We start from the raw sequence: 27,795 nt of genomic DNA, 5'->3' as shown, positions 1-27,795 counted from the left end.
TCAAAGAAGTTGGCCACCCGTCAGGTGAGTTCATCGCTCATGGGTCAGGGGCTGCCGTACACATGCTTGATAATTGTCTGTGTCCGGTAATTATTGCCCGCCTCGGCCTATAGTCAAGTTTATGTAAGAGCCTGTAAATGCCTTGTTATTTTAGTTTGGATGGAGGAGTATACACTGTAGGACCTATACAGCATCCAGTGTTGCCAGGCTCAAATGAAATCGCCTGTTATGAAATCTATTTACTTCCATTACACCTGCAATTATAATCTGAAAACTGCTGTTCCCAAATCCTTTGTTGTGGTCTCTGACCATAATTATTGCTTTCTTAGCATCTGAATGAGCAAGTCAGCAAAACATATTGTAGCCCTATTGTATCTGTTTGTGTGTGATGATTGTGTACATTACTTTATCTGTAATTATCCTGTGAAGACTGCTGAGCTTGCTTTCACCTCCACTGAGCCACTCAGCAATTTCCATGCAAGTGGACTGACACAGCAGCTGGAGAGAGGTAATTATAACACAAAACAGCAGGTTGAAGAAGGGAACAAGTGCATCCTGCAGTCTGACAGACACTCCTATTGCAGTTGTACAGATGGGCGTAACAAAAGTCGCTGCAACTCTGTTTATTCTCAATATGCAGAGTAACACAGGGACCTGCTTCCAGCATTGAGTCATCTGCTGTTCTGCCCGGTGTACAGCTACACAGCTCCACAGAGCTCCTGGGTATTCTGTCACGTGACATGCAGGAACACCCAGGAAGGTAGCTATACGTAGCTAAGCGGCTGCATACCTGGCTGTGCTGTGGAGCGAGGAGAACAGATGTGACTTACGGCTCTTTCACATCTACAACGCGTGCAGGAGCCATTCTCCTACACGCGTTATATGCCCTGCGGCGTGTCGTTGGGATGCTGCGGTGCGACGCAATCAGCGGCGGTAGCAATTAATTAACCTGACAGGAAAACGCTGGCTCCCAACAATTAAAAGCTCCCGGGTGCGTCGTACCCATGGCTACTGCGTCGCCATGGCTACTGCAATTTGATGAAGGGCTAGGCCCGAAACAGCGACTGTCATTGTATTGCCATTCTTTTTCATGCAATAAAAGAGCTTAAATATTATCCTGCTTAAGTGGTGCCGGTCTCTTTGGAGAACTTTGATGCTTGAACGTCCCAAGGGACACTGGGACAAAGACCGTGGCAAACAAACTTTTTATTTTTTGTGGTGCTCCTCCTGACTTGCTTTGTCCACCTTGGTTAATGCAAACATAACCTAATTCTAATGGGTACACTTAGGTGACCTAATACTAGTAACTTTGGCTGGGGGGGATGTCTAGTTTCATCCCTGGTTGTATACGCTGGTTTAGAACAGATGGTCACATGATCATCATTTTTGTTTTAGAAAAGGTATTCAATCAGAATGTAGAAGGTGAAATATGTCAATAACCTTTGAAAGTTAAACTCTCTAATATAAAAAAAAAACTGTTTTGTTCTTTCTCAGGTGAATGTTTTTCTATTTTAACTATTTAAATATACTGTATGCTATATATAGTTCTAATAAATAAAGTCTCCCACGCAATAAGGTGTCCCTGCCCCTTCTGCACAGAACCTGTGATAGCTGTGCTATAATATATTCTATCAAACAAGAAGCAACTAGGGATGGCTCAGGCTTATGATGGTGATACATGTGTATATAAAACAAATGAAAATGGTTATTTTTCTATTTAATAAATCAATTCCCAAAATGAATAACGCTATACTGGGGCACCATGACAATGAATAACATTATTATTATTATAGATTTATATTGTAATAGCATATTGGTGGCATTCCAGGGATGTGGTGGCATAGATAGACTATGGGCCTGATCCAATTCACTTTTCTGCTAAGCATTCTCCTAGGAGATCATTTTCATCTTCTGTTTAAATTACTGTATTCTTCGGAATGCAAAACACACCTAGGTTTAGAGGGCAAAAACCGGGGAAATAAAATATACTAAACCTGGTGCGTCCATCCATGGTTCAGGAACGTATTGTAGATGTGCTCCCCCAATTATTGTGTCCTCCTGTGTTCCCTGCTGTGTCCCCCATGTGTTCCCTTGTGTCCCTTTCTGTCCACCATGTGTCCTCTTCTGTGTCTCCTTCTGTCCTCATGTGTCCTCCCTCCTGTGTCCCATTCTGTCCCTATGTGTCCTTCTGTGTCCCCCACGAGTCCCCTTCTGTCCCCCATGTGTCCCCTTCTGCCCCCTATGTGTCCTCATATGTCCCATTCTATCCCTCATGTATCCCCTTCTGTCCACCATATGTCCTCTTATGTGTCCCTCATGTGTTCCCTTCTGTCCTCGTGTATCTCATTCTGTCCTTCTGTGTCCCCCATGAGTTCCCTTCTGTCCACTATGTTTCCCCTTCTGTCCCCCATATGTCTTCCTGTATCCCCTTCTATCCCTCATGTTCCCTCTTCTGTGTCCCCATGTGTCCTCCTGTGTCCCCTTATGTCCCTAATGTGCCCACTTCTGTTCACCATGTGTCACCTTCTGTCCCCCCATGTGTCATCCTGTGTCCCCTTCTGTCCCCCATGTGTCCTCTTCTATGTCCCCATGTGTTCCCTTCTGCCCCCATGTGTCCTTCTGTGTCCCCCACAAGTCCCCTTCTGTCCCCCATGTGTCCCCTTCTGTCCTGAATGTGTACCCTTCTGTCCCCATGTTTCCTCATGTGTGCCCTTCTGTCTACCATGTGTCCTCTTCTGTGTTCCCCACGAGTCCCCTTCTGTCCTGCGTGTGTTCCCCGCTCCCCCTGTGTCCTCCTCTGCTCCCCCTGAATACATAAAAGCATCGGCAGCACAGCTCAACTAATCCATCGGATTAGCGCACAGTGATCAGAGACCTCTCCTCCCTCTCACTGCTCCCGTAGTGTCAGCTTCTGCTTATCGCGTCATCAGCAAAAATGTGGTAACTTTTCAGCACTCTGCAAATAAAAAAGTATGGTAGGTGAAAAAGTACTGTCTAATTATTCAGAGTATTTTCTTGCTTGCTGGAGGCTTAAAAGGCATTTTTTTTATAAGATGTGAAACATCATCTATTCTAGGATAAAACTTGGGAGAAAAGGTGAATTGGGTCGGGCCTTACATGCAAGATACAAAGCAAGAGTAATATAATGAATGCATGATCAAGCAACTAAATACATTCATGATAATCCCATTCCTTGAACTGTAAACATAAAGTATATAAAGATCACATGTGCCAATACACAAACATACAGACAATGCATAAAATGTTTATAAATATTTGTGCACATCCATAAAAGTTGGAATATGCCCTTTAAATTAAATTTCTCTGTGCACTCAGTACACCTGTCATAAGGACTCTCTTTATAAAGAATGAAACATGCTGGGTACTTTAATAGATGATTAGGCAGTGGAAAGAGTCACCCTGTCCACATTGTGAATGAACTGAATGCTGATCGTGCTGTAAAAGCTCCAGTAAAATTGCATGTTCCCCAGCCTGATAGTAATAAGCAGCTCTGGGAGGCACATTGATCTGATTTTCTCTTCATGTTATACATGTATGTAATACACCACTTTGAATGTATTGTATTTAAAGCAGTAACTTACCGTAATGAGAACTTGAAGTGAGAGGGATATGGAGGCTGCCATATTTATTTCCTGTTAAAAAAAATAACAGTTTACTGGCTGTCCTGCTGATCCTCTGCCTCTAATACTTGAAGGACTTTGTGTCAAATCGATAATTTCCCACAGGTCCAATCTGATTTCCGATCTTTTTTGTAATCGATTTTGTACCAAAGTGATTGTAAAATTGTTCAGAAAAACAATTGAAAATCACATTGGACATGTCAGATATTATTGATTCGACCCAAAATCTAATGGGAAATTACATGGTGTGTACCATGGCAGACCCTGAACAAGCATGCAGTTGAGATGTTTCTGACAAAAACTTGTTTCAGGTGTGTGATTCAGACACTACGACAGCCAAAGAGATCAGCAGGGCAGTCAGGCAACTGGTATTGTTTAAAAGGAAATAAATAATTGCAGCCTCCATATCCCTCTCAATTCAGGTTCCCTTTAAAATTAATCCAAAATATGTCTTCTACATGCCCTGTGTGTAAAACATCCAAATCTTTTAACCACTTGCCGACCGCACGCTTATACCGTGCGTCGGCAAAGTGGCAGCTGCAGGACCAGCGACGCAGTACTGCGTCGCCAGCTGCAGGCTGATTAATCAGGAAGCAGCCGCTCGTGCGAGCGGCTGCTTCCTGTCAAATCACGGCGGGGGGCTCCGTGAATAGCCTGCGGGCCGCCGATGGCGGCTCGCAAGCTAAATGTAAACACAAGCGGAAATAATCCGCTTTGTTTACATTTGTACGGCGCTGCTGCGCAGCAGCGCCGTAAAGCAGATCGGCGATCCCCGGCCAATCAGCGGCCGGGGATCGCCGCCATGTGACAGAAGACAGCCTGTCACTGGCTGCACAGGACGGATAGCGTCCTGTGCAGCCCAGATCTCCCGGGGGAGCAGGTAGGAGAGGGAGGGGGGAGAATGTCGCCGCGGGGGGGGGCTTTGAGGTGCCCCCCCCGCAAAATGCCTGCAAGTAGGAGCGATCAGACCCCCCCTGCACATCATCCCCATAGGGGGGAAAAAAGGGGGGCGATCTGATCGCTCTGTGTGGCCACGGATCTGTGCTGGGGGCTGCAGAGCCCACCCAGCACAGATCCAAACAAACAGCGCTGGTCCTTAAGGGGGGGTAAAGGGTGGGTCCTCAAGTGGTTAAAGAGACATCCACTAAAACAGTTTATGCATTTCAGACCTCACAGGACCCTCAAACATATATGCATTCAATGGGCTTGATTCACTAAGACAAATAGAATGCCTTATCAGAGTTAACACGCCTTATCAGAGTTAATATGTCACATCAGAGTTAACACACCTTATCAGAGTAGCATAGCGAGCCCAAGAACTTATGCCTGCTAATTGGCAATGAGGAGAGCTCCACTCGTTCTGCCCTGAGCCCCTGCGGGTCCAATCATTTAATCACATTATCCCCGCACTTTGATTGGCCCAATAGGCTGCCTGTCACTTGACAGGAAACTTGAGGCAGCCTATTGGGCCAATTAAAGTGCAGGGGTAATGTCCTTTAAAGTGATTGGACCCGCAGGGGCTCAGGGCAGGATGAGTGGAGCTCTCGTCATTGCCAATTAGCAGGCATAAGTTCATAGCACTCGCTATGCTACTCTGATAAGGCGTGTTAACTCTGATAAGGCATGTTAACTCTGATAAGGCATGCTATTTGTCTTAGTGAATCAAGCCCATAAACTCTTAACAGGTTAGGGACCTTTTCCATTGAAAATCATGATCAGCATTGCAAATGTGCTGTGATGCAAATGCGATAGTAAAAGGGCACCACAATGACCAAGGTAATGGTTAGTGTTGGAGAAGACAAAACTCTTCTCCCTTTCCACTCATGTACACCATGGCTAAGAAAGTCTAGAATTTAGGACTAGTAGAAGCCCTCTGCTTTTTATAATAATAAAAATTATCTCCTGCGCCTCAGTGAATGAAAAGGTGTAGATCAGAGCCGTTTTAAGCCAGACAACAAGGCGTGTGCCTAGAATGCCCCAGTACAAAATCTGTTGTCCCTCATGCTGTATGGAGGTGGCAAAATTGGTCAGTCTTTGGCCAATCAAAACTAGATGTTTGTATTAGGCTTTAGTATAATATTGTGTGTGTGTGCTAAGCCTGGTACACACATCCAATTTTGATTGGCCAATAACTGCTCAATTTTACCCCCTGCATGTAGTATGAGGACCAACATTTTTTTAGAAGTATGAGCAGATTGTGCAGGAAGGCTTTCATATTGCATAAAAGTGGTAAAATTAATTTTAGCTTTTAAGCCTGGCACATACTTTCAATTTTGATTGGCCAATCACTGACCGATTTTACCACCTAGTAGTATGAGAGTTTACCTATACAATCTGCTCATTGTGTTCAATATCTGTTAACCCTCATACTACATGGAGGTGGTAAAATTTGTCCGTGATTGGCCAATCATAATTGAAAGTGTGTGCCAGGCTTTATTCTCAGTATTTTGGAACGGATGGGTCTGAAACAGCAGGCTACCACTACTAAACAGCAATATAGCAATATGGAGTCTATTTTGGAGCTATATGTAATTTGTAGATGCTTCAAAAATGAGCACTTGTAGGCATCTGAAGCCACAGAGTATTTTTACAGATATCATGCTCTTAGATATGATGTGATTTGGATTTTAAAGAAAATGAACAAATCGTTTGTTATACTTTTTGGAGCACTGGTCCAAAATACTGTGTGGGAACAATCTGGCTAATTATCCCCTGAGACGTAAAAGGGCCATGGACATAAGCGAACCATATCAAAGAGTGGGAATCAGAACCAACTTTATTCGCCAAGTACAATGGTTGTCGTACCCAGAATTTTTTGCGGTACATGTGGCACACATGACAAAGAAACATTGACAAACAAAAACAGAACAGTAGGCAATAGTGCATACCGACAAAAATCATTTACAGCATAAGAGGAATACAATTGGGCAAGCAATATTGCACTTCAGAATTGCTTAGAGCAGAGTTCCCCAACCCTGTCTTTCCTGATACCTCCATGTCGTCATACTTCCTGGGTCAGCTCCGCCCCCTTGACCACCTATAGGACCCTAATTAAACTACAAATACAGCCACAGCTACCTCCCCCCTCCATTCTCTTTTTTGTCCTCAGACACTATAGGATTCCGTATATTTCAGGTCACAGCAGATATCTATTTCTTTCTTATCATTCGTTCAGGTTTCACATATTTCACCATAAGCTCTTTGAGCACCTTACCCTTTGACAGGTTTTTTCTACTAATACCTTTTTCCTGCCATATGAGATCACTCAAATAGCTACTAAATGCGCTAAATGGAGCTCTCATTGGTGGATCAGTAGGCTGTATTCGGACTAAATGTCTGATGGGATCCCTGTGTGCCCTTTGGGCGTTCTTATACACATATGGAGTGACTTCTGTCTGCCCTTACTTACAGATTGATGCCGGCGCTGATCTGGATTGTCTCTTCGCTCGCTGCGGCGAGCTCTGGCCACACTGTCCGCACTGGAAGGAGGTAAGGAGAGGGGCGGCATGGCGGCGCATCACTTCCGGTTTCGTGAGGGCGTTCGGAAGTACGTAATGCGCATGCGCGAGCCGCCTTCTAAGGCAATCGTATTGCGGCGGCCATATTACATGTGGGAAGCGTGCCCAAAACACGTCGGCACGCTTCAGATGCGCGCTGCAGCGCTGTATTTAAGGGAGAGAGGCATTTCAGTCTTCTCTCGCTGGGGGGAGGAGAGGCTCTATCAGAGATCCTGTCCCTGATTGTTCGAAGGATTGACACAGGACTGAAGACACTGCAGCTGCAGAATTTTGGCAAGGAGAACTGTTTTTTTGCTTGACAGAAGTAAGAATTGAAGCGAATAGTTGCTGGAACAATGTGGTGTTAGTTGATCAGACATTCTTCAGTCTCTACAAATTAGTTACTTACTTTCTTTCTTTCTTTCTTTCTTTTCTGATTCTCCACAGTGGATCCCGGTGCCTCTACTTCTGATGCCACACGTCCCTCTGGGTAAGGTTAAGGGGATAAAAAAAAAAAAAAAAAAGATTCTTTAGGGAAAGATACAGCAATATAAATTATTGCTTATGTCTTACAGTGCAGGTGAGCAAGAAAAAAGAAACTCCAGGCGACGCTCGGAGTCAAGGCACAAAAAGCACAAGTCCAAGAAGCGTCATCATAAATCACGCTCACGCTCCAGATCACGTTCAAGGAGGCGTTCATCTAGGTCAAGAAACCGGCACTCTTCCAGAAGGAGATCAAGATCGCCAGTGGCTAAAAGGATGCCTAGTAGCGGTCAATGCTGGGCATGCCCCAATCAGGCAATGCCTGAAAAGACTGTATGCCAATCTTGTTTCTCACAACTGGCTAGTGGTCAGGAGGATAAATCAGAGGAGATGATAGACATTATTAGGAAGGTAGTTAAAGATGAAGTGCTTGCACATTCCTCTACGACAGTGCAACCAGCACCGGAAGAAGTAGAACCGGAGCCAGCTGAGGAGGGGGATGAAATCCCAGGTCTATTTGATTTCAAGTTGACGGCACCTTTCATTGCAGCCATTAAAGAGGCACTAGACTGGCCGGAACCAGTAGAAGAGCAGGAGAAAACTAAAGAATATTATGCTCATCTCACAAAAAGGCTGGTGGCTTTTCCTTTAATGAAGGAAATCAAGAATATAATACTAGAAGAATGGAAGAAAGTGGAAAACAAACCGAATATGCAAAACCGCTTTTCAAAGCTGTATCCCTTGAAGGAAGAAGAGATTCCATTCCTACAGAATCCACCTGCAGTGGACGCCTCCTTATCCAGATTAGTGACGCATGTCACCTTGCCAACGGACGATGCGGTATTATTTAAAGACGTATTGGACAGGAAATTGGATAACGATCTCAGGAAGACTTATCTAAATGCTGGAGCAACTTGTAAATCCGCAATAGCTTTGACTTCAGTAGCAAAGGCTTTGAAGGTCTGGACTGATAACATTGAGCAAGCTATCCTTAACGAGACGGACAAGTCAGAGATTATTGCGGCATTAGATGTTTTCAAGATATCAGCAGACTTTATAGGGGAAGCATCCATGGACATTATAAGGAATCTAGCCAGAATTATGCTAAATTCTGTGATGGGGAAAATAACTATGTGGCTGAAACCTTGGGCAGCTGATATCGGATCCAAACAAAATTGGATAAAAATCCCTTACAACGGAAATTCCTTATTCGGTTCAGAAATGGATAAAGCAATTATCCGAGTCACTGGAGGGAGATCAGGTCTGATACCACAAGACAGACAGCAAAAAAGAAATCCCACAACCTTCAGGAAACAACATTACAACAGAACTAGAGAAGCAAGATCATACAAGCCGGGGAAACAGTTTAATTGCAATTGGAAGAGCTCTCAGGCTACTCTTGCAAGATCATTGAGGTCAACTAATCAGACCGCCAACCAAAGTAAGCAGTCTTTTTGAAGGTACGCCCACTCAGGCACCACCGGTAGGTTCCAGACTAAGGAACTTCAGGAATGTCTGGGTGGAAAGAGTACAGGAACCGTGGGTAATAAGGACGATTTCGAAGGGTCACAAATGGAAATTCCGCTACAAACCAAGGAACAGATTCATTCAGACGCGCCTACCCAACAACGCTCAGAAGAAAAAAGCCTTGAGGGACTACATAGCTTCATTAAAGGCGGAGGCGCTATTGTCCCAGAGAAGGAACAATTCGAAGGAGTATATTCCCATCTATTTCTGGTACAGAAAAAGACAGGGGGCTTCAGACCAGTTATAGATTTAAAATATGTGAACAAAGCAATAAAGCTTCCAAGATTCAAGATGGAATCATTGCAATCAATTATTTTGGCAATCATGCCAAACGACTGGTTACTTTCCATAGACCTTCAGGATGCATATCTCCACATACCAATCCATCACAAGTATCAAAGATACCTCAGGCTCTGGACAAAGGAAGAGCATCTCCAATTCTGTTCGCTGCCATTCGGGCTTTCAACTGCCCCACAAACTTTTACCAATGTCCTGGTAGCGGTAATAGCAGAGCTCAGGAAGACAGGTATCCGTATACACCATTACTTGGACGATATACTGATTCTGGTCGACTCAAAAGAAAAGCTAAAGACACACATAGACCGGACGTTGAACTTCCTAAGAGAATTAGGATGTATAATAAATATGGAAAAGAGTCAACTGATACTAACCAGACACCTAGTTTATCTGGGAGCTTACTTCAATACGGAGAACAATACTGTGTCACTTCCATTGGAGAAATTGAAGAGGCTCAGGGAAATGATCCTATCGATACTATCTCTCCAGAAGATTTCAGCCAGGTACTGTCTTCAGATACTAGGAATGATGGCAGCAACAATACCAATGATAAAGTGGTGCAGATGGCACATGCAAGGTTTTCAGATGAACTTTCTAAGACAATGGAATCAGAGGTCCATGAGGCAGAACATCAATTTATCCCTTCAGACAAGATTATCTCTGATCTGGTGGACCAAACAGAAGAATCTAATGCTGGGACACCCACTAGTTCCTTATTCCTGGATCACGATTACTTCCGATGCCAGCCAGTTGCGATGGGGAGCACATTGCCTAAAGTCCTGGAGCCAGGGTCTTTGGCCAACGCCTCAGAAGGGAATCGTATCGAATGTACTGGAATTGAGAGCGGTGTTTCGAGCAATTCAGTCGTTCTCAGCCATGATAAAGGGAACCGCAGTATGTGTACAGATGGACAACAGAGCTGCGGTGGCATACATACAGAAGCAGGGAGGAACCAGAAGTTCATCATTGAGGGCAGAGCTGACACCTCTGATGATAGGGGCGGAAAAGAACTTGTTAGCGATTCGGGCAGTGTATCAACAATACAAAACAACGAGTGGATGTTGAACAGACAGGTATTCAGACAATTGGTGCAGCGTTGGGGTCTACCGGAAATAGATCTCTTCGCGTCGAACATGAACAATCAGTTACCAATATTCATCTCCAGGTTCCCGATGAAGGGGTCATCAAGAGTGGACGCTATAACAGCACCTTGGGAAGCATCAAGAGTATATGCGTTTCCTCCAATCCCTCTCCTGTTGAGATTCTTGAAGAGGTTACAGAAAGAGAGAGTGCAGGCAATAGTTATAGCCCCATACTGGCCGAAGAGGCCATGGTTTCCTCTTCTGATGAACATGTCAATTTGCCCACCGATACCTCTTCCATCAATATTAGCCATCCTGACACAGAAGGGTATACTACATCAGAATCCCGGAATACTTGCGCTAACGGCCTGGAGGTTGAGAGGCGGATTCTAGTAGAGTCTGGATATTCAGATTCAGTAATAGAAACTCTTCTGAAAGCGAGAAAATTATCAACAAACAAGACATACCACAGAGTATGGAAGAGGTTCATAGAGTTTTCATCCAGCAAGGGAGTGGATTTTATGGATCCTTCCATTCCACACGTTCTGGAGTTCATACAGTCGGGAGTTGATCTTGGATTGAGTGTCAGCACATTGAGAGGTCAAGTATCTGCCATTTCAGCTTTAATTGGTCAACCGCTATCTGCATGCAGAGTCATCCAACAGTTTTTCCAGGCTTTAATGAAGATCCGTCCTCCAATTAAGTAAATTACCCCTTCTTGGGACTTACCCTTGGTTCTAGAGTACATATCATCTCAACCTTTTTGAACCAATAGATTCATGTTCCATATGGAATCTAACCTTAAAAGCAACATTTCTGGTCGCAATCACTTCTGGAAGAAGGGTTTCAGAAATACAAGCCTTGGAGAGCTCTGAACCTTATATTGTATTTTTTCCGGACAGGGTAGTCATGAGAACGGTTTTGAGTTTCTTGCCCAAAGTAGTCTCTACAAGACATCTGAATCAAGAATGGGTGTTACCATCATTCACAGACCAATCAGGTGGTTCCACTAACCATCCTCTAGACATAGGAAGGGTCCTAAGACATTAACTTGAAAAAACAGAGCCCTTCCGTGACTCGGATCATTTGTTCATATGTCCTTCCGGACCAAGGAAGGGTAAGGAAGTATCAAAAAGGACTAAAGCAGCATGGATAGTCAGACTAATTAAGGCTGCATACAGAGCTGGAGGTGGGGAAACTGTACCCACAACGTCTGCTCACTTAACTAGAAGTCTGTCTGCGTCCTGGGCAGCCTCTGCTGGGGTTTCCCTCATGACTATCTGCAAAGCAGCCAATTGGGCTACTCCAAATACCTTTATATTAACATTATAATGTTGATCCTGCATTATTGACTATTGTAGATTTTGGAAGAAAGATTCTCTCTGTTGTGGATAAATAAAATTTGTTATATTTTGCATCAAAAACCCTCCCTTCTGGTGTTTGTACTAGTTAAATCCCAGGAAGTATGACGACATGGAGGTTTTAGGAAAGCCGGAAAATTTGTACTTACCTCTGTAATTTTCCGTTCCTGATACAACTCCATATCGACATACGACCCACCCTTCATTTTTGTCGTGTCTGAGTACTATTGACGAGAATGGAGGGGGAGGTAGCTGTGGCTGTATTTATAGTTTAATTAGGGTCCTATAGGGGTCAAGGGGGCGGAGCTGACCCAGGAAGTATGCCGACATGGAGTTGTATCAGGAAAGGAAAATTACAGAGGTAAGTACAAATTTTCCGGCTTTAAGGCCCACCAACAGTACGTTTTGCAGAAAACAACAAACATTCACAAGTTAGGTAATTAGTGTCTCAGCAGAGCTGATTAACTACCTCTGTGGATTTCCACGAAACATGCACTGTTGGTGGGCCTTGAGGATAGGGTTGGGGAACACTGGTTGGGGAAGAATGTGCTACTACACTTGGTGGTACTAGAGGGGATAATCCTATAATGGCTGCCCGATGGGAGGAGCTCAGAGTAGTGGTTGCCTAGGTGGGTGGGTGAGTTCGAGACGTGGCAGGGATGTACCAATGATCTTTTCTGCAGCTAATCACTCTTTGGAATTTGTACCAGTTGCTGGCGGTTGCACCTGCATACCAAATGATGATGGGTGAGCAGAGGATGGAATTGATAATAGTGGTGTAAAAGTTCTGTCTCATCGATGAGAGCAGAAAGGAGAGTGGAAGGGTGTTTCCGAAAGTCTATGATCGGCTCAACAGTTTTAGTCACGTTGAGAACAAGCTTATTGTCCTTGCACCAGCTGCAGATTCTGCCAATCTCGCTGCGATAGATGCTCTCTGTCCGTTGCTGTTGATGAGGCCGGTGATAGTTGTCATACGCAAACTTGATGACCTTAACAGGGAGAACAGGAGCGGGGGACAAAACACACCCTTGTGGAGCACCGATGTCAGTGGTTCTCACGTCGGAAGAGCAACTTCCAAGCATGACTCTCTGCGGCCTGTTTGTTAGGACTGCGTATGTATGCGTATATGGTATGTGACAGAGGTGACACCAATTAACTGCCTGGAGCACCAACTAGGTCAGAAATGAGTCTGGTATATAAAACTTTCTGTACCATAAATAGCATAGAATGTAGATTGTTGAAAGTAGAGAAAGAGCTGTGACAGCTTAAATAAACAGCACAGACAGGAAGAGAAGTACAGAAGAAGCGAGCTAAGCAATTTTCCTCTCGTAGGCCTGGTGCACACCAAGCGGTTTTGGTAGTGTTTTCAAAAACGCTGCCGCTTGTGAAAATGCTTGGCTAATGTATCTCAATGGGATGCTGCACACCAGCGGTTTGAGGTTTTTAGCAAACCGCAAACGTTGCTTCTGCAGCATTTTTGCGGTTTGCAGATGCGTTTCTGCCTCAATGTAAGTAAAAAAAATAAAGTATAAGAAAAGCTCAAACCGCTCTGAAAAACGCTAGATCAGAGCGTTTCCAGGCGTTTTTGTTACAGAAGCTGTTCAGTAACAGCCTTACTGTAACAATATTTGAAATCTGCTACACAAAAACGCTCCAAAAAAAAACACTAGGCATGTTTAGAAAACCTCGCTAAACATGCCTAGAATCGCTCTGAAAATCTGGTTCAAAAACCTCTAGCGTTTGTCAGATCTCCTAGAGGTTTTTGGTGTGCTCTGGGCCTTATACTGCTTTATGCACAATGCATGCAAACTGTGCATGCAAATCTCTTCTAAAATCCTTTCATGAAGGGTAATAGAGAGCAGAGATGGTCCATAAGATGCAAATTATTATGGCTTGCATGCAAATTTTACACAGCCTGGAAATGTACAAATTAAATTGGCTTCTTGACAATCTTGATTAGCTTAAAACTGCACAAAATTTTCATGAAATTTCCATGCAAGCTGGAATTCTTTGCATCCACTACAATGCACACCACGGAAAAGTGCTGGATAAATAGAGGCTTCTTCTTTAATCCTATAAGATAACCATTAATGTTCGGTATACTAGATGTCAATCCTTTTACCATTAAGCCTGGTACACACTTTCAACTACAATCGGCCAATCACTGACCAATTTTACCACCTCCACGTAGTATTGGATCCAAATTATGAAGTTATGAAGTTATGAAGTTATGAACTTGTTTTATGGGTTTTGGTATACCATATACACTAGACTATAAACAAAATCACACACATTTTTCGCCCGTGGGGGACTGATGCTATACAGACACATCGCTAGCCTTCCAGCTAACATTGCATTCTACTGCTATGGGGGGAGTGCCCCAGTGAATGAACGGGGAGGGGGGGGGGAGATACCATTGAGATTGGTCCTGCTCAGTGGTCATGGTCATTAAGGATGCAGTTTTATCATGTGTCGGTTATAGCATGTGTTTATGTAGCTGTAGACATTGTCCCCAGAGTGCCAGTATATATGGTATTCCAGTCTGTATTTAGATTGACATGAAGAGTGTGCAGCACAGCATGCCGAACCCACTGCCATGTCAAGCCCCAGTTGCACTTTATCTTTCCAGTAAAAATAATGTGCATTTCAAAGAAAGAGGACAGATCTGTAGTCATCATGATAGACACTGGGGCCCTTATCCAGTTCACTTTTTCCCCTAGGCGATTTTTTCACATTATAAATAAAATGTATTTTAAGCCACTAGCAAGCAAGAAAATACTTTGAAAAAATTTGACAGTACTTTTTTACCTAATTGTTTTTTGTGCTTCTTCAATTGCAAAAGTTATTTTAAACAGAAGGTGAAAAATTATCTACTAGGCTAAAGACAGAAATGGAATTGGATCGGGCAGTGTGGCCCTTAGTCAATTCACTATTTCTCTTAACTTTTCTCCTAGGAGTAGAGATGGGCCGAACTGTTCTGCTGGCAAACAGTTCACAGCAAAAAAGGGGTGTTCGAAATTTGCATCTAACCTGATTTTCAGGGTATGGGTGGGGGACAGTGGGCAGAAGAGGAAAAAAAATTCAAAAAGACCTTATAGTTTTTGAGAAAATCGATTTTAAAATTTCATAGGAAAAAAAGAATACATTTAAATGCGGTAAATGACAGATAATGTAGCAAACCTAACAGTAGTGTGAATTTACATATATCAAAAGAAAGAGCAGTGAATTTCATGATGGGGTTTCCAGGGGGTCCAAACGCAGTGCGTACGGACCCCCTGGAATCCCCTCCGAAGTCGCAATGCTTTGGCCAGGGATCGCTATACAGCTGCAATATGGCTGTATAAAGATCCCTGGCAACTTTGACTATTTTTTGTAACTTTTCTTTTAATGTTTAGAGTGTGGGAAATAAAAAAAAATGACGTGGGGTCCCCCCTCCTGAGCCTCTTTAACCCCTTGTCCCCCATGCAGGCTGAGATAGCAAAAGTGCGGAGCCCCGGCCGAGTGGGGCTTCACACCCTGAGCTATACCAGCCCGCCTGGTCCATTGTATGGGGATCTCTGATGGGGAGGGGTGGCCAAGCCCTTGTCCAATCCATGCTATTAACTGCTAAAGTTGGTGGCCACTCTCCTGCCCATTGATGGAGATTCGCAGATTTGCCAGATTGGCAAATTTTTGTGGAGATTTCGATTTGAAATTCGTGAACCCAAAATTTGATATTTGGCCCATCACTACCTAGGAGATAATTTTTCATCTTCTCTTTAAAATACATTTTCAACACCCTGCAATTAAAAGGGTACCAATAAGTAGGTGAAAAACTACTGTCAAAATTATTGGGAGAGACGTATCTACAGGGATGCAGGTATAGCATGTGTCATGGGCGCCTCTTACTGCTCCATAGCATCCTTGGTGTTCTCCATACAAATCCTAGTTTTTATCTGGGGGACATTCTGCTGCCTGGTTACATCTTTTGGGGAAACAAGCTAACTGGTAATTGGGGGATATTTATAGGCTGACCTATTGCCATTCTCCATCCTTCATCCTTGGGCCATGCTTTCACTTTGACTCAACCAATTCAGTCGAGGCCACATGTTAAAATATTTGTATAGTGTAAACACCCTTCCCAGAGGGCTGTTTTCATTTTTTTGCCATAGGCGCAGTTTTCCCTAGATACACCTTTAGAGTATTTTCTTGCTTGCTGGTGGCTTAAGGGGTGGCTTAAAGTGGCCTGAAACTCCGACATAACATTCAATAAAAATTTGTTTTTCTACTTTTTATTACTCATACAGTTATCATATTTGCATTTGTGCATAAGTAATATTGTCTGTTTACAAATGACAAGTTTCCAAAGTGTAGTTTACCTTGCCCTGAAACCTGCCATTGCATTTTATTCAAACTGCTTTTTATTATATATTAACATCTTCTAATTAGCTGTTCTGAGCTTTTTGTGTGCTTGAAGCACAGAAAGCTTCACAGAGAGCTTAATTTCACTTGTTACACTTTGTTTACACACATGTATCAGCATTGGAATGCAAACAAAGATACTGTTATCTCCAGTTTGGATGCGGTTTTGAAGCTGAATAGCAGGACAAAGTGCTTTGTTTAACCATTTCAGTGGTGTTGTGCTAAAAAAAATATTCTGGGATAGTAGCTTTCAAGCTGTGAGGAGGAATCTTTTAGAGCAAAGTAGAAATGCTGACTTTCAGACCACTTTGAGGGGTGTCTGAATCCTACAAATAAAAAAGCCCAAAACAGATACTTACCTAAAGAGAGGGAAGGCTCTGGGCCCTATAGACTTTATCCTAAGGGGCCCAGGTTATCTACTCTGAGTTTCTGCCTAAATCCCAAAGCCTATTAAAAAGGACAGGTTAACTGATGCTTTGCCTAGGGCTCTATTTCACCTTAATCCATATCTGCGACTGTCTTAGAGAGGTGTAAGCAGAGGAAAACAAAAAACATGGCTTGTTAATGAGTTCCACTATCCAGAGCACACACAGAGATGATGTTTCCATACAAATAAATAGCCTGGAAAAGGGCCTCATGTGGGCCCTGAAGGTCCAGGGGGCCCTGGTGCAGTCCCAACCCTTGCAGCCCCTGCTACGCCAGTGCTCTGGCCAGCCAGGATTATAACAGCTGAATAGCTTACCCAGCACACCATGACGGAACACTGATCGGATTTGATCCACGGTCCTTTAGTAATGTCTGTAATTGGCCATATCTGCTGGTGGATAAAAATAGCCACAAGCAAACAACGCCCTTTAATACTATGAAATTACTAGTCTTAACCAAACCATGAGAAATGCTGATTATTTGCCTGTTAGAAATGTGTCAAGAAAGCATTCTTTACCTAAAAGAAGAATCTCTGAACAACAGGTGCTTAGCTACACTGGCTGGCAAGCCAAACAGCAACTCGAATCTCACCTGTCACCTCGATTGTTTAACTTTCCTTGTCATTGTAACATCATGTGAAAAAACCTGTTTGGAGAAGTCTGACACAGAAGTCTAGGAAATCCAATGCGGTGACACAATATGCAAATGTTGGCCCAATGAGGAAAGAGGATTGGTCGAGGAGGGGACAGCAGTTCCGGAGTTATTCTACACTGCTGTGTCCCGCAGTCACTGTACTTCTGCTTTGTGGTGAAGCACATATTCACAGCTCTAAGTTTTTGGTGAAGTGAGTATGACTAGAATACCGAGAAGAGAAATAAAGTTTCACCACTTCCAGTAGGAAATCGGAATAAAGGTAAGACTCTTCACAGCTACTTTATGTGTTTGTAGACTCATGTTGTATTCAACTAAACCTTTTTTTTATGTATTAATGAGAGATTGTTTCACATAAAAAGAAGAGTTAGACAAAGTAAAAACCATCGAGGAAGATGATAACCACTGATATCCGATGCCTGAGGTCAGCCCCTTACTATGCCTTGTATCTTGAGGCTACTTGCACACCAAGACAATGCGTTAGGTGCTACGTTAAGGTCGCATAACGTGCCCCTAACGCAAGGCCTGGTGCTCTTCGATGTGGACGTCAGAGTGAGCCGCGTTGTGCAGCTCACTCTGGCGTCCGTGATGCCGTGATGCGTACTCTTGGACGCATGCGGTCCCGCCGGCCAATCGCCGCACAGAGCGGCCGCACCAGGAAGTAAACACTGCACGTCACAACGTGCAGTGAATATTAATTAGCCATGTGCCTGGCCGCTCTCCGCTTCTCCCCAACACGACTGAGCATGTGCAAACAGTCTTACGCGGCTTAAGCCGCTCTAACGCCTTAGCATGCTGCACTTTTGAAAGAACGTGCAGCGTTACATGTAACACAACGTGGGCAGTGTGAACAGCCCACTTGTGTTACATTGCTGTACGCTGGGGGAGCGTTACAGGCTGCACTAACGTGCGCCTGTAACGTCCCTGTGTGGAAGCAGCCTCAAGGTACAATTCATTTAGGCTCTGTTCTCACCTGTTGCAGAATCACATGGGGCCAGCGGGAGTGGACAGTGTAGTATCTGTTTCGATGGTCTGCTGTGGTCCCCTGTAGCCCCAAGCAGATGCCCTCCCCCTTAGGTTATATGGTGGAACGCAGTGTGCCCGGGATTATCGCGGACTGCACAGAAGTGCGGTCTGCTTACTACAACGGATCCCGCGGACCTGTTACAGCGTGACAATTGTGAACGGCCACTATTTATAAAATAGGAGCCGTTCGTTGTCCGTTTATTGAGGAGTCCATTCTCCGCTCCAGTGGGAACATAGCCTCAGTTCTCTTTTCCACTTGCAATTGCCTAGTGCAAGCACAACGCAAGCGATTGGGAATTTTTAGCAGTTCTGTATATGCAATTGCGATTTTGCATATATCTTTTAACATTGAAGCACAGTCGCAGGTAAAATTGGTCCAAAAAGGAATTTACAGAAAATAGAATTGCGATAGTGGAAAATACTTTTCACGATTCCTAGGGTAAAATAGCAACCCTAGCGATTTTAAAAATCGCTAGCGTTTTGCGATTTGAAGCAAAACGTTCTTAGTGGAAAAGGGCCCTTAGGCTAGTTTCACATTGGGGAGTTGTGTATGCCCTAAAAACAGGATCACAACACAACAGAGGGGAAAGCTCGCATGGTGCGTGTTGTGACTCATAACAGTGCATGAAAAGTATGCTTCACTGCAACTATAGACACGCACATTGTCCAAAAATGCACAGTATGCCTCACGTTATTCTGACAAGTTCCACTGCACCACACTGCTAACATGCTGATGTGTACGTCCCGTCACAACACAGCGCACTGCAACAAGTCAGTGTGAAAGTAGCCTTACTGAAAAAGGAACCCATGGATATAAAATAAAACATTTTTCCGGTATTCCTACACCTCTGCTTCTTTTCCAGTGCGTAAGGTGTAAATGGCATATCCAAGAGAAAAAAAAGTTGTCCAATTTTTCTCTCCAGTTCTCCAGACTCATCCATTTGCAGTGACTGAGTAGCTAGCATTCTCACCATAAAGTATTAGAAACACAGGTTTCATTTCCAGCCAGAACACTATCTACAGGGAGTGTGTATGTTCTGCCCTTGTCTTTGTATGTTACCGCACACACCCCAAAAACATACTGGTAGGTTTGTTAGCTTTACCCAGATAGGCCCTAGATTGTGACCATGGTAGGGACAATAAACTGTCTGTGAGCTCATTTGAGGGACAGTAAGGGACATTAGTGCAACCTGTCAAGTGCTGCAGAAAATGTTAATGCTATGCAAATGCATAATAATATAGTAGTAATAATAATACTGTATATTCTGGCGTATAAGACTACTTTTTAACCCTTGAAAATCTTCTGAAAAGTTAGGGGTCGTCTTATACGCCGGGTGTCATTGATGCCGGGTGATATGCCTAATCTTGTTACCGCCTCTCAGATCTTGCTACTGAGGACTGTAGTGAAACAGCGCAGGCGCACATGTGCGAGATCTGAGAGGCAGAAAAGGAGGTAAATAGGATACACGGGTGGGCCAGAAGTGTGAAAGACGTGTGTTTTATGGGCACAGTGTGATCTATTCTTCCATACCACTCTGATAAACAGGGAGAGCTGACCAATCTGCTTAGGGAGAGGGAGAGTTAACCAATCCAACCAGTCAATCGCCTATATACTGTTATATACTGGGTACCACATACAGTACAGCACCAGTATCTGTTCATACATCAGTATATGATGTTTTTTTTTTTTAATTTGGTGTGCGTTGGAAGAGGGGTAGTCTTATACGGCGAGTATATCCCACACTCTATATTTTAACTCGAAAAGTTGGGGGGTCGTCTTATACGCCGGAATATACGGTAATTAGTAAAATGATGTGCTGTTGATTTTACTCAGCCCTGTTCAGGAGGTATTGCCCTTATTTTGTCCATGTTACTTGCCTGTAAATATGTATTGTATGACATCATGGTGACAGTATATAAATACATAATAATAATAATAATAACACTGTCACATTCTTTGCAAGATATTAACTCATCCAGAAGTGATTTTAGAGGAAAAATCTTCTGATTTTGTTCCATTTGGAGAATATTTATAGAATAATAGCAATCATAATATTAATAATAATACTTTTATAGTGCTTTTTATTGCATTGTATGCAAAATGCTGTAAGCAATAAATCAGGATTAGACAGCATCAGACACAACGTAAGTTCAGCGGTTTGTGAACTGCAGCTGTAGTCTCTAATGGAAACAATGCCTAATAATAACACCAGGCTATTGTATTGAAGGTAGTAATGTTCTAGTTCTATGATTGCACTTATACTTTAATGCTGATGAATGTAAGGTCACATATCTAGGACATGCGGATCAGGTAGCACCACATACTCTAAATGTTATGCAATTAGGGAAAACACATACAATATAAATCCAGCATCAGACAGTCACTCCCACACAAGTTATATCGGTACAGCAATCTAGCCAGGTACACCAGTAGAGCAGGTAAAAAGTCTATATTGCCTATGTCCTGTCAGCTTCTTTAGGCTTCGTTACTATGGAAACCCCAAATGTCCGTCTTTTAAAAAGATAAAAGGAGTAATTTTTGACTCCCTAACTGTTTAGTGTAAAAAAATTAGAAACGTTTTTCACTGCCGCCCGCTGTAAACCTCCCGCCGCGTCTCCCCATTGGTCCAGGGATTTGACCAAGGAAAACCCTCTCTGAGGAAACTTTGTTTTGGTCAGTTCAAAAGCCATGGAAAAAAAAAGAAAGAAAGAAAACAGAGACTGGACAAATTCGAATCATTCCTCCCTATAGTTCTACAAACAATTATTTTATTAAAGGGAGTCTGTAAAAAACAACAACAACAACAAAAAAAACAGTACCTGGGGGGTACTTAGGCTCGGTTCACATTAGCTTTTGCCAACAGAACCAGCCGTATGGTTTCGTGGTCAGTTCCGCTGTACAAACAAAAAAAAACAACGTTTCACTCAGCGGAACAGAAGGATTTGCAGTGCAATAGGAACCTATAGAAAATGGACGTTTTACAGCACACTGGCTGTAAAAATGGACCGTTTTCCTGGATAGCTGGATCCGTACAGCCGGTTCCGCAAAAAAAAACGCAGGTGTGAACCGGGCCTTACCTCAGGAGGGGAAGCCTCTGGGTACTAATGAGGCTTCCCCCATCTTCTTCACCCTTAGCGATCCAGCGCTGACAGCCCCCAAACAGCAGCAATGTAAATATTTACCCTACCGGCTCCAGCACAGGCACAGTAGAAGCTTTCCTACTGGCCCCGGTGGAAATAACCGAGCCTGATGAGGCAAGCTCTACTGCCCAGGCATATTGCGCCTGCGCAGTAGAGCGGACCTCATGGGGCTGCTCTATTTTCGCCGTAGCCCATCGGAAAACTGCTACTGCGCCTGCGCTGGAGCCGAGAAGGTAAATATTGCAGGAGCTACTGGGCTTGTCGGCTGTATTTTCGGGGGCTGCCAGCGCTGGACCCCGGAGGGTGAAGAGTATGGGGGAAACCTCAATGGGATCCAGAGCTTTCCCCCTCACAAGGTGAGCACCCCAATGGGCTGGGTTTTTTTTCCGTTACAGATCATCTTTAAAGTGCACCAGAGCTCAGTATAAGTGAAAAAATGATACATACCTGGGGATTCCTCCAGCCCCATCAGATTGCTCCCACGCCGCTGTTCTCCGCTTTCTGCAGCTCCGATACCGGGTCCCGTCACTTCTGTCAGTCGGAGCCAGTCTGACATAAGGGAAGTGCGCCCTCTGCGTATCTCTCCAGCAGCTGCTGGAGAGATATGCAAAGAGCGCACTTCGGAGCATGGCGACGTGGGAGCGATGCGAGCGGATGGGGCTGGAGGAAGCCCCAGGTAAGTATCATTTTTAAAAAAAAATTCAAGCACCTTTGTGACATAGGCTTGCTTTTTTTAATAACAACAAACAATAGTTTAGACATTTTTGTCACGATTATACATAATGATTAAGCACAATATTTTATTAATTTAATAATTTTGAGAAAAGTTGTTTTAGTTATAGTGGCCCTTAAAATGACACAATTTTTTTCATCTTTACACAGTCACACAGTGTATAGTTATTAGTTGTAATTATATGTTACTCATGGATTAAAATCACAGGTGAGATATTCACATTTGAGGACAGTGGACCATTGCTCAGGCGCATTATTACTTCCATAGATCAGTAAAGTCATGTCATCTTGAAAAAATTTTTACTGAGCAGTGAAATATTTATTGTTTATGCATTTCCTGTTTGCTGTCTTATAGCTTGCAAGATTGTATCGGCTTGGTATTCAAAACATAAAAGAAGTAAACATAATAAGATAATAGCAGAAGACAAACATAATAAAGTAATTACAGCAAGTTATACATCTTTTAGGATTCGGTAGGTAGATGGAAATGCAGTATTTGAAAAAGAATAGTCTATTCCCATAGGTGTTTGTACGACATAAAAAAGAGCCTGTTCAATATACGGTAGAACTATATAAATTTACCTACCTTGCTCACACCGACTTTTGAGGACAGTTATATGCAGGTGTATAACCACGCTCAAAACACTATAAGGCCTGGGACACACTAAAAATTGCAAAGCACAAGCGTAATTGCTTTGTGCCAGCGTTTTGGTAGCGATTAGACCTGCATTTTCCAGCGATTAAGCTGAACTCATATACTGCATGTCCTGCGTTTGCGATTTCAAAAATCGCAAGCGCTCTCATGTGTTCAACACCATAGACTTACACTAGCAAAGCATTTTTGAAAGCATCAGCGATTGTCTGAGCTTCAAAAACTTGCCCAAAAACGCTCTGGTGTGTTTTAGGCCTAATAGTAAAGTCAATATACTGTATACCACCTCAACCATCCACATGTATGCAGAAATAACCTTGTGCGGGGTGCGCACTATAGCATTAGCGCTATAGTGGCACCCAGCTTTGACACTCGCGCCTGCTGCTAAAAGCTGAAACAACCTGCTTCAAAAAAAATCACAGTACCATGTGCTATAGATTTATATCAGGCTAAGGCCAAAGTCACATGGGTGACTGGCAATTCCCACACTAGTGACTCAAAGCTGACAAGGACTCACCAGAATGCAGTTACATTATAACTCATGTTAGTAGTAATAGCATTTGCTTTAGAATAACTCACAAGTGATTTACGGTAATTCCTGACTGTGGAATGTATTTTAAGGAGAGTGGCATCACATGGCCTAATACTGCATCCCCCCTCATGTATCATAGACACATTCTGAGCAGGACTGCCATGCACTAGACTGACATGCAGCAATGTAAACGTTCTGCCCTTCTCCTTGTCATGGACTTTCTTACATTTATTATTTATTTATTGTATTTATAAAGCGCCAACATATTACGCAGCGTGGGACATTAGTTTAGGTTACAGACAATATTATTATACTTTGAGAAGCAACACGTCGCTGCTGGCTATCTGTTACTCTATTCTACCGAATGGAATTGCAGATCACAAATGTAAGTTAATTATGGTTTCGGCAGTTCTGGAAATCAAAAAATTATCCTGAATTACCAAAATATGATCATATATATATATATATATATATATATATATATATATATATATATATATATATATATATATATCTCAACAATGAGGCATTGTCTTAGCTGTGACCAGAACTCCGCCTTGTAGACTCAAGCCACAGGTTGAAGCTGAATATTATTGGGAATGCAAACTAACTGCCTTATGGCATTGATTAATGCCTTTCCAGCCTCCAGCCTCTACATACCTTTATGAACATTTAGAAAATTACTTACTATTATATATTTTTTGCTTTGAAAATTCTGCAAAGAAACCAATAGGAAGATGGCTAACAACATTCTAAATGAATAAAATATAGTCATCCATTTTTCCTATTTTGACTACAGAGATATGGTAAGCTGATTGCTGAGCCCTTGTTACAACTTTTTATAACTTTCAGAGAAAAGCAAGGTGTTCAGTGCAGTAACCACAGCAACCAATGAGGAAGTGCCTTTCATTAAAGTTACTGTTTTAAGGATAGTGTTTGTGTTTTTCTTTTTGCTGCCATGGTTTCAAGAAACATTTCTGAAGGGCACTGACTGGAGTGTTTACATTATGAAAGTGTTACTTCTTAGCTGTGTTTAGTTATGCTTTTGCAGTACTTTGCATTATGTTGTGTTTTTGAATGGGTGAGTCTCATCCTGTTGCTTTTGAACTATTTATTTTGTTCTGCATTTAAGTAGAGTACATGATAAACACATAGCAAAAGTATCGCAATTACAATTTCCCCAAAATCATGCTTTCTCTAGCAGAGCAGGGGATTTAAACAAAATATCAGAGTCTCCAACTAGTCTACTCACATAAATACATAAATAGATGTTACTCAAATATAATGTGTTTCTGAGCCCATGCAATGATACCTACTACAAAACCATGTCTGCAGTGCTGCCTGATGGCCCAAGTATCATGGTCATGCCATACTGGCTTTTGATCCTGACCCTTGTGTGCAATGATTTGGATATCTGAATCTGTAAATTATATTATGTATTAGACTGTGGCTGCTGGGATAGCATCTTATTGGAAGATGTATCCCCAATTCCTGAGCTGATGAAACATAACAATTTGGAGACAAAAAGTGAAAAATTTTCTAACCCCTCCTCATTCTGCTAAGATTTAAAAAAAAAAAAAGTTTTGGCTTTCCTTGGCTTCTTAAAAGTATTAATTTGGACAAAAAATTGCTTATACAACAAAATGGATAATGTAGAGACCGACACATGTAGCAACAGTTTTGGGCCAGAGCTGTGACATAAGTAGAAATTGTGGAGCCCCATGGCATATTTTTGATTGGGCTCCCAGCCCTACATATACTTTAGCAATGACAACATCCCCAACCCATGAGTATGAGTGGACATGGCAACACTGATGTGTAAGGTACAGTGCATGCAGCACATTGACACAAAGATATAAAATTGCATGCTGGAGGTCTGGAGGATACCTAAAATTGGAGTAAATACATTAAGGACCCCCCAGGGTAGGCCCCCTTCTGTGTTCTAAATTATGCTCCTGATCAAGAGAAATTTAAAATGAATCTTTGTGTAAATATAACCAATATTGTACTCTATGTGCCATTTCATGAGATTGAACTATGATGGTCTGTATGTAAAACTATATTAATACATATTTATGGTATGGACTTGTGTACGTGAAGTTATATTGATACATATTTATGGAGTATATGTTTTCTTTCAGAGCTTCATCATGGGAGCACAGAATTCCAAACCTGTACACAAGAAGCACTCTCGTGTGGTTATGATGGGCCTGGACTTTTCTGGGAAATCCACAATTCTGTATAAACTTAAAATAAATCAGACGGTAGAAACTTTCCCAACTGTCGGGTTCAACGTGGAATCCCTGGAAGTGGCCAAAAATATTTTCATTACCGTGTGGGATGTGGGAGGCCAAGACAAGCTGCGACCAAACTGGAAAGAGTACCTAGAGGATACGGATGTTCTCATCTACGTGGTGGACAGCTCGGATAGGCCAAGGATTGTGGATGCCACGGCAGAACTGCTCACTGTATTGAACAATGTTAACATGGCCGGTGTTCCCTTCTTGGTTTTGGCAAACAAACAGGATTTACCTAATGCTCTGACCACAAAAGAGCTTGTGGAATTTCTTAAGCTGGAAAATTACGATGATCGACCCTGGGAGATACTAGGCTGCAGCGCATATACTGGGGAAGGCCTGGCAGAGGCGGTGCACGCAGTTTTACGTTTACTAAGGAGGACACGGGACCCATAATTTATTGTGACACCTGGTCTCTAATCATTGGGGAAAGAACTTCACAAATGAGACAAAAAAAACTATTTCAGCATTGTTTACATGTCATCCTAGTTCATTTATTCTAATTTAATTTATACAAACATTTCATCATACAATGATAGATGGTGGTCATTTTTGTAACTACATACGAATCTAAAGATAACTGGATCATTTATGGGATTCAAAAGATTGCTCTACAAACTCTGCATATGGTTTATGTAGAGACGCATTGTCATCTGACTGGATCTGGGCGTATTTATGTAGCTGTTTCAATGGTCCCCCTTACACAGTGGCCCTTATTAAATTCCCTTTTCTCCTAGGTGATATTTTCAATAAAACACCTTTCAAGCCACCAACAACAAGCATGAAAATACTTGTTACTTATTATTAATAATAATTATGATAGTACTTTTTCACCTACCTTTTGGTACTATTTCAATTGTAGAGGTCTAAGAAGTAATTTTAAACATAAGATGAAAAATGATCTCCTAGGTGAAAACTTAAGAGAAAAAGTAAATTGAATAAGGGCCAATGGACCAGTGGAGTGGAGTTTTCTCCTAGGAGATAATTTTTTATTTCCTCTTAAAAATAACTTTCAGCATATTGCAATTGAAAAGGAACAAAAAAGTAGTTGAAAAGTACCATAACAATTATTTTGAGTAATGTCTTGCTTGCTGGTAGTTTAACACACATTTTTTTTTTTACAAGATATGAAAATAGCACTTAGGAGAAAACTCAGGAGAAATAGGCGATATGTTCAAATAAAATGTCAATAAAATGCCATTCAAACCACCAGCCAGCAAACACAAATACCCAAAATAATTTTGATAGTACCTTTCTCCTACTTCTGGCTTAAAACTTATTCTAAGTCAAAGAAGAACCATTTTCTCCTGTATTCAGCTATAATAAGCATTTATCATTTTCTGGCATCAGTAAATGACGCAGGGATTGTTTGTCGCACCACAATTCGCACTCAGCCATCCAATGGTAAAGCAGGTTTTTATTGTGGGTGCAGCAATGGTGAGAGCAGCAACAGCAGAAAGCTTTCCAGTTTCCCGTTGATGAGGTAAGCTGTATGGTGTGAAGACAGCTCCTTTGCTTTCCTTTCGTAACAGTCAGATTATTATTTACTATTGGAAACGAGAGTGCCAAATTCTCTGTAGGTTTCAGCATGATCCCAGCTTATTTATTCAGTGACAGAATGATGCCGGATTATGAAGCACACAAACACGTGTACAGCCTGTGTGCACTCTGACTTCTATGGACAGTTTCCTCCCTTAGGCTCAGTCCACACCTGTCCAGTTGCAGATCAGATCCGTTCCAAACGGCTCTTTTTTTCTAAAAAAAAAAAAAAAAATTCTCTCCCCGCACTGCAAAAAATGCATACGCTTCCAGTCCATGAAAACGTATCCCCAGCCCTGCCCAGGGGAGAAGCTGTCGAACTGCAGGGGTTATCAGCCAGGAAGGGGGGCAGCGGGCACAGCGTTGGGGGGCCCTCATCTGGGTCCCCACTCCCCCTCCAGCTATTTGCGCAAATGTAATGGTTAAGCAGTGAGCGGGAAAGCTTAACTTCCTTCCTTGTGTTCCACTGCTCACCGCGTGACTTCCTGCGATGTCGCCCTCTATACTTCA

At 42.6% G+C, this 27,795-nt stretch overlaps 1 protein-coding gene across 2 annotated transcripts; it reads left to right on the top strand.

The window, feature by feature from the left end:
• On the top strand, positions 1-27,607 carry ARL11 (ADP ribosylation factor like GTPase 11). 2 transcript variants are annotated; one of them, XM_068265065.1, is made up of 3 exons: positions 1-24; positions 17,259-17,628; positions 25,591-27,607. In XM_068265065.1, the coding sequence occupies exon 3, from the start codon at positions 25,600-25,602 to the stop codon at positions 26,140-26,142; it is 543 nt and encodes a 180-aa protein (XP_068121166.1). In that variant the 5' UTR covers positions 1-24; positions 17,259-17,628; positions 25,591-25,599; the 3' UTR covers positions 26,143-27,607. The 2 variants fall into 2 exon arrangements, with proteins under 2 accessions (XP_068121166.1, XP_068121167.1); XM_068265066.1 differs by lacking the exon at positions 1-24 and having other exon boundaries at positions 17,239-17,628.
• Positions 27,608-27,795: the final 188 nt, after the last annotated feature.

The sequence above is a fragment of the Hyperolius riggenbachi genome, chromosome 2 (assembly GCF_040937935.1).
Source record: "Hyperolius riggenbachi isolate aHypRig1 chromosome 2, aHypRig1.pri, whole genome shotgun sequence".
NCBI classification, from domain to species: Eukaryota; Metazoa; Chordata; class Amphibia; order Anura; family Hyperoliidae; genus Hyperolius; species Hyperolius riggenbachi.
Note: the sequence above shows the minus strand (reverse complement) of the source record. Positions and strands in the feature narration are given on the sequence as shown.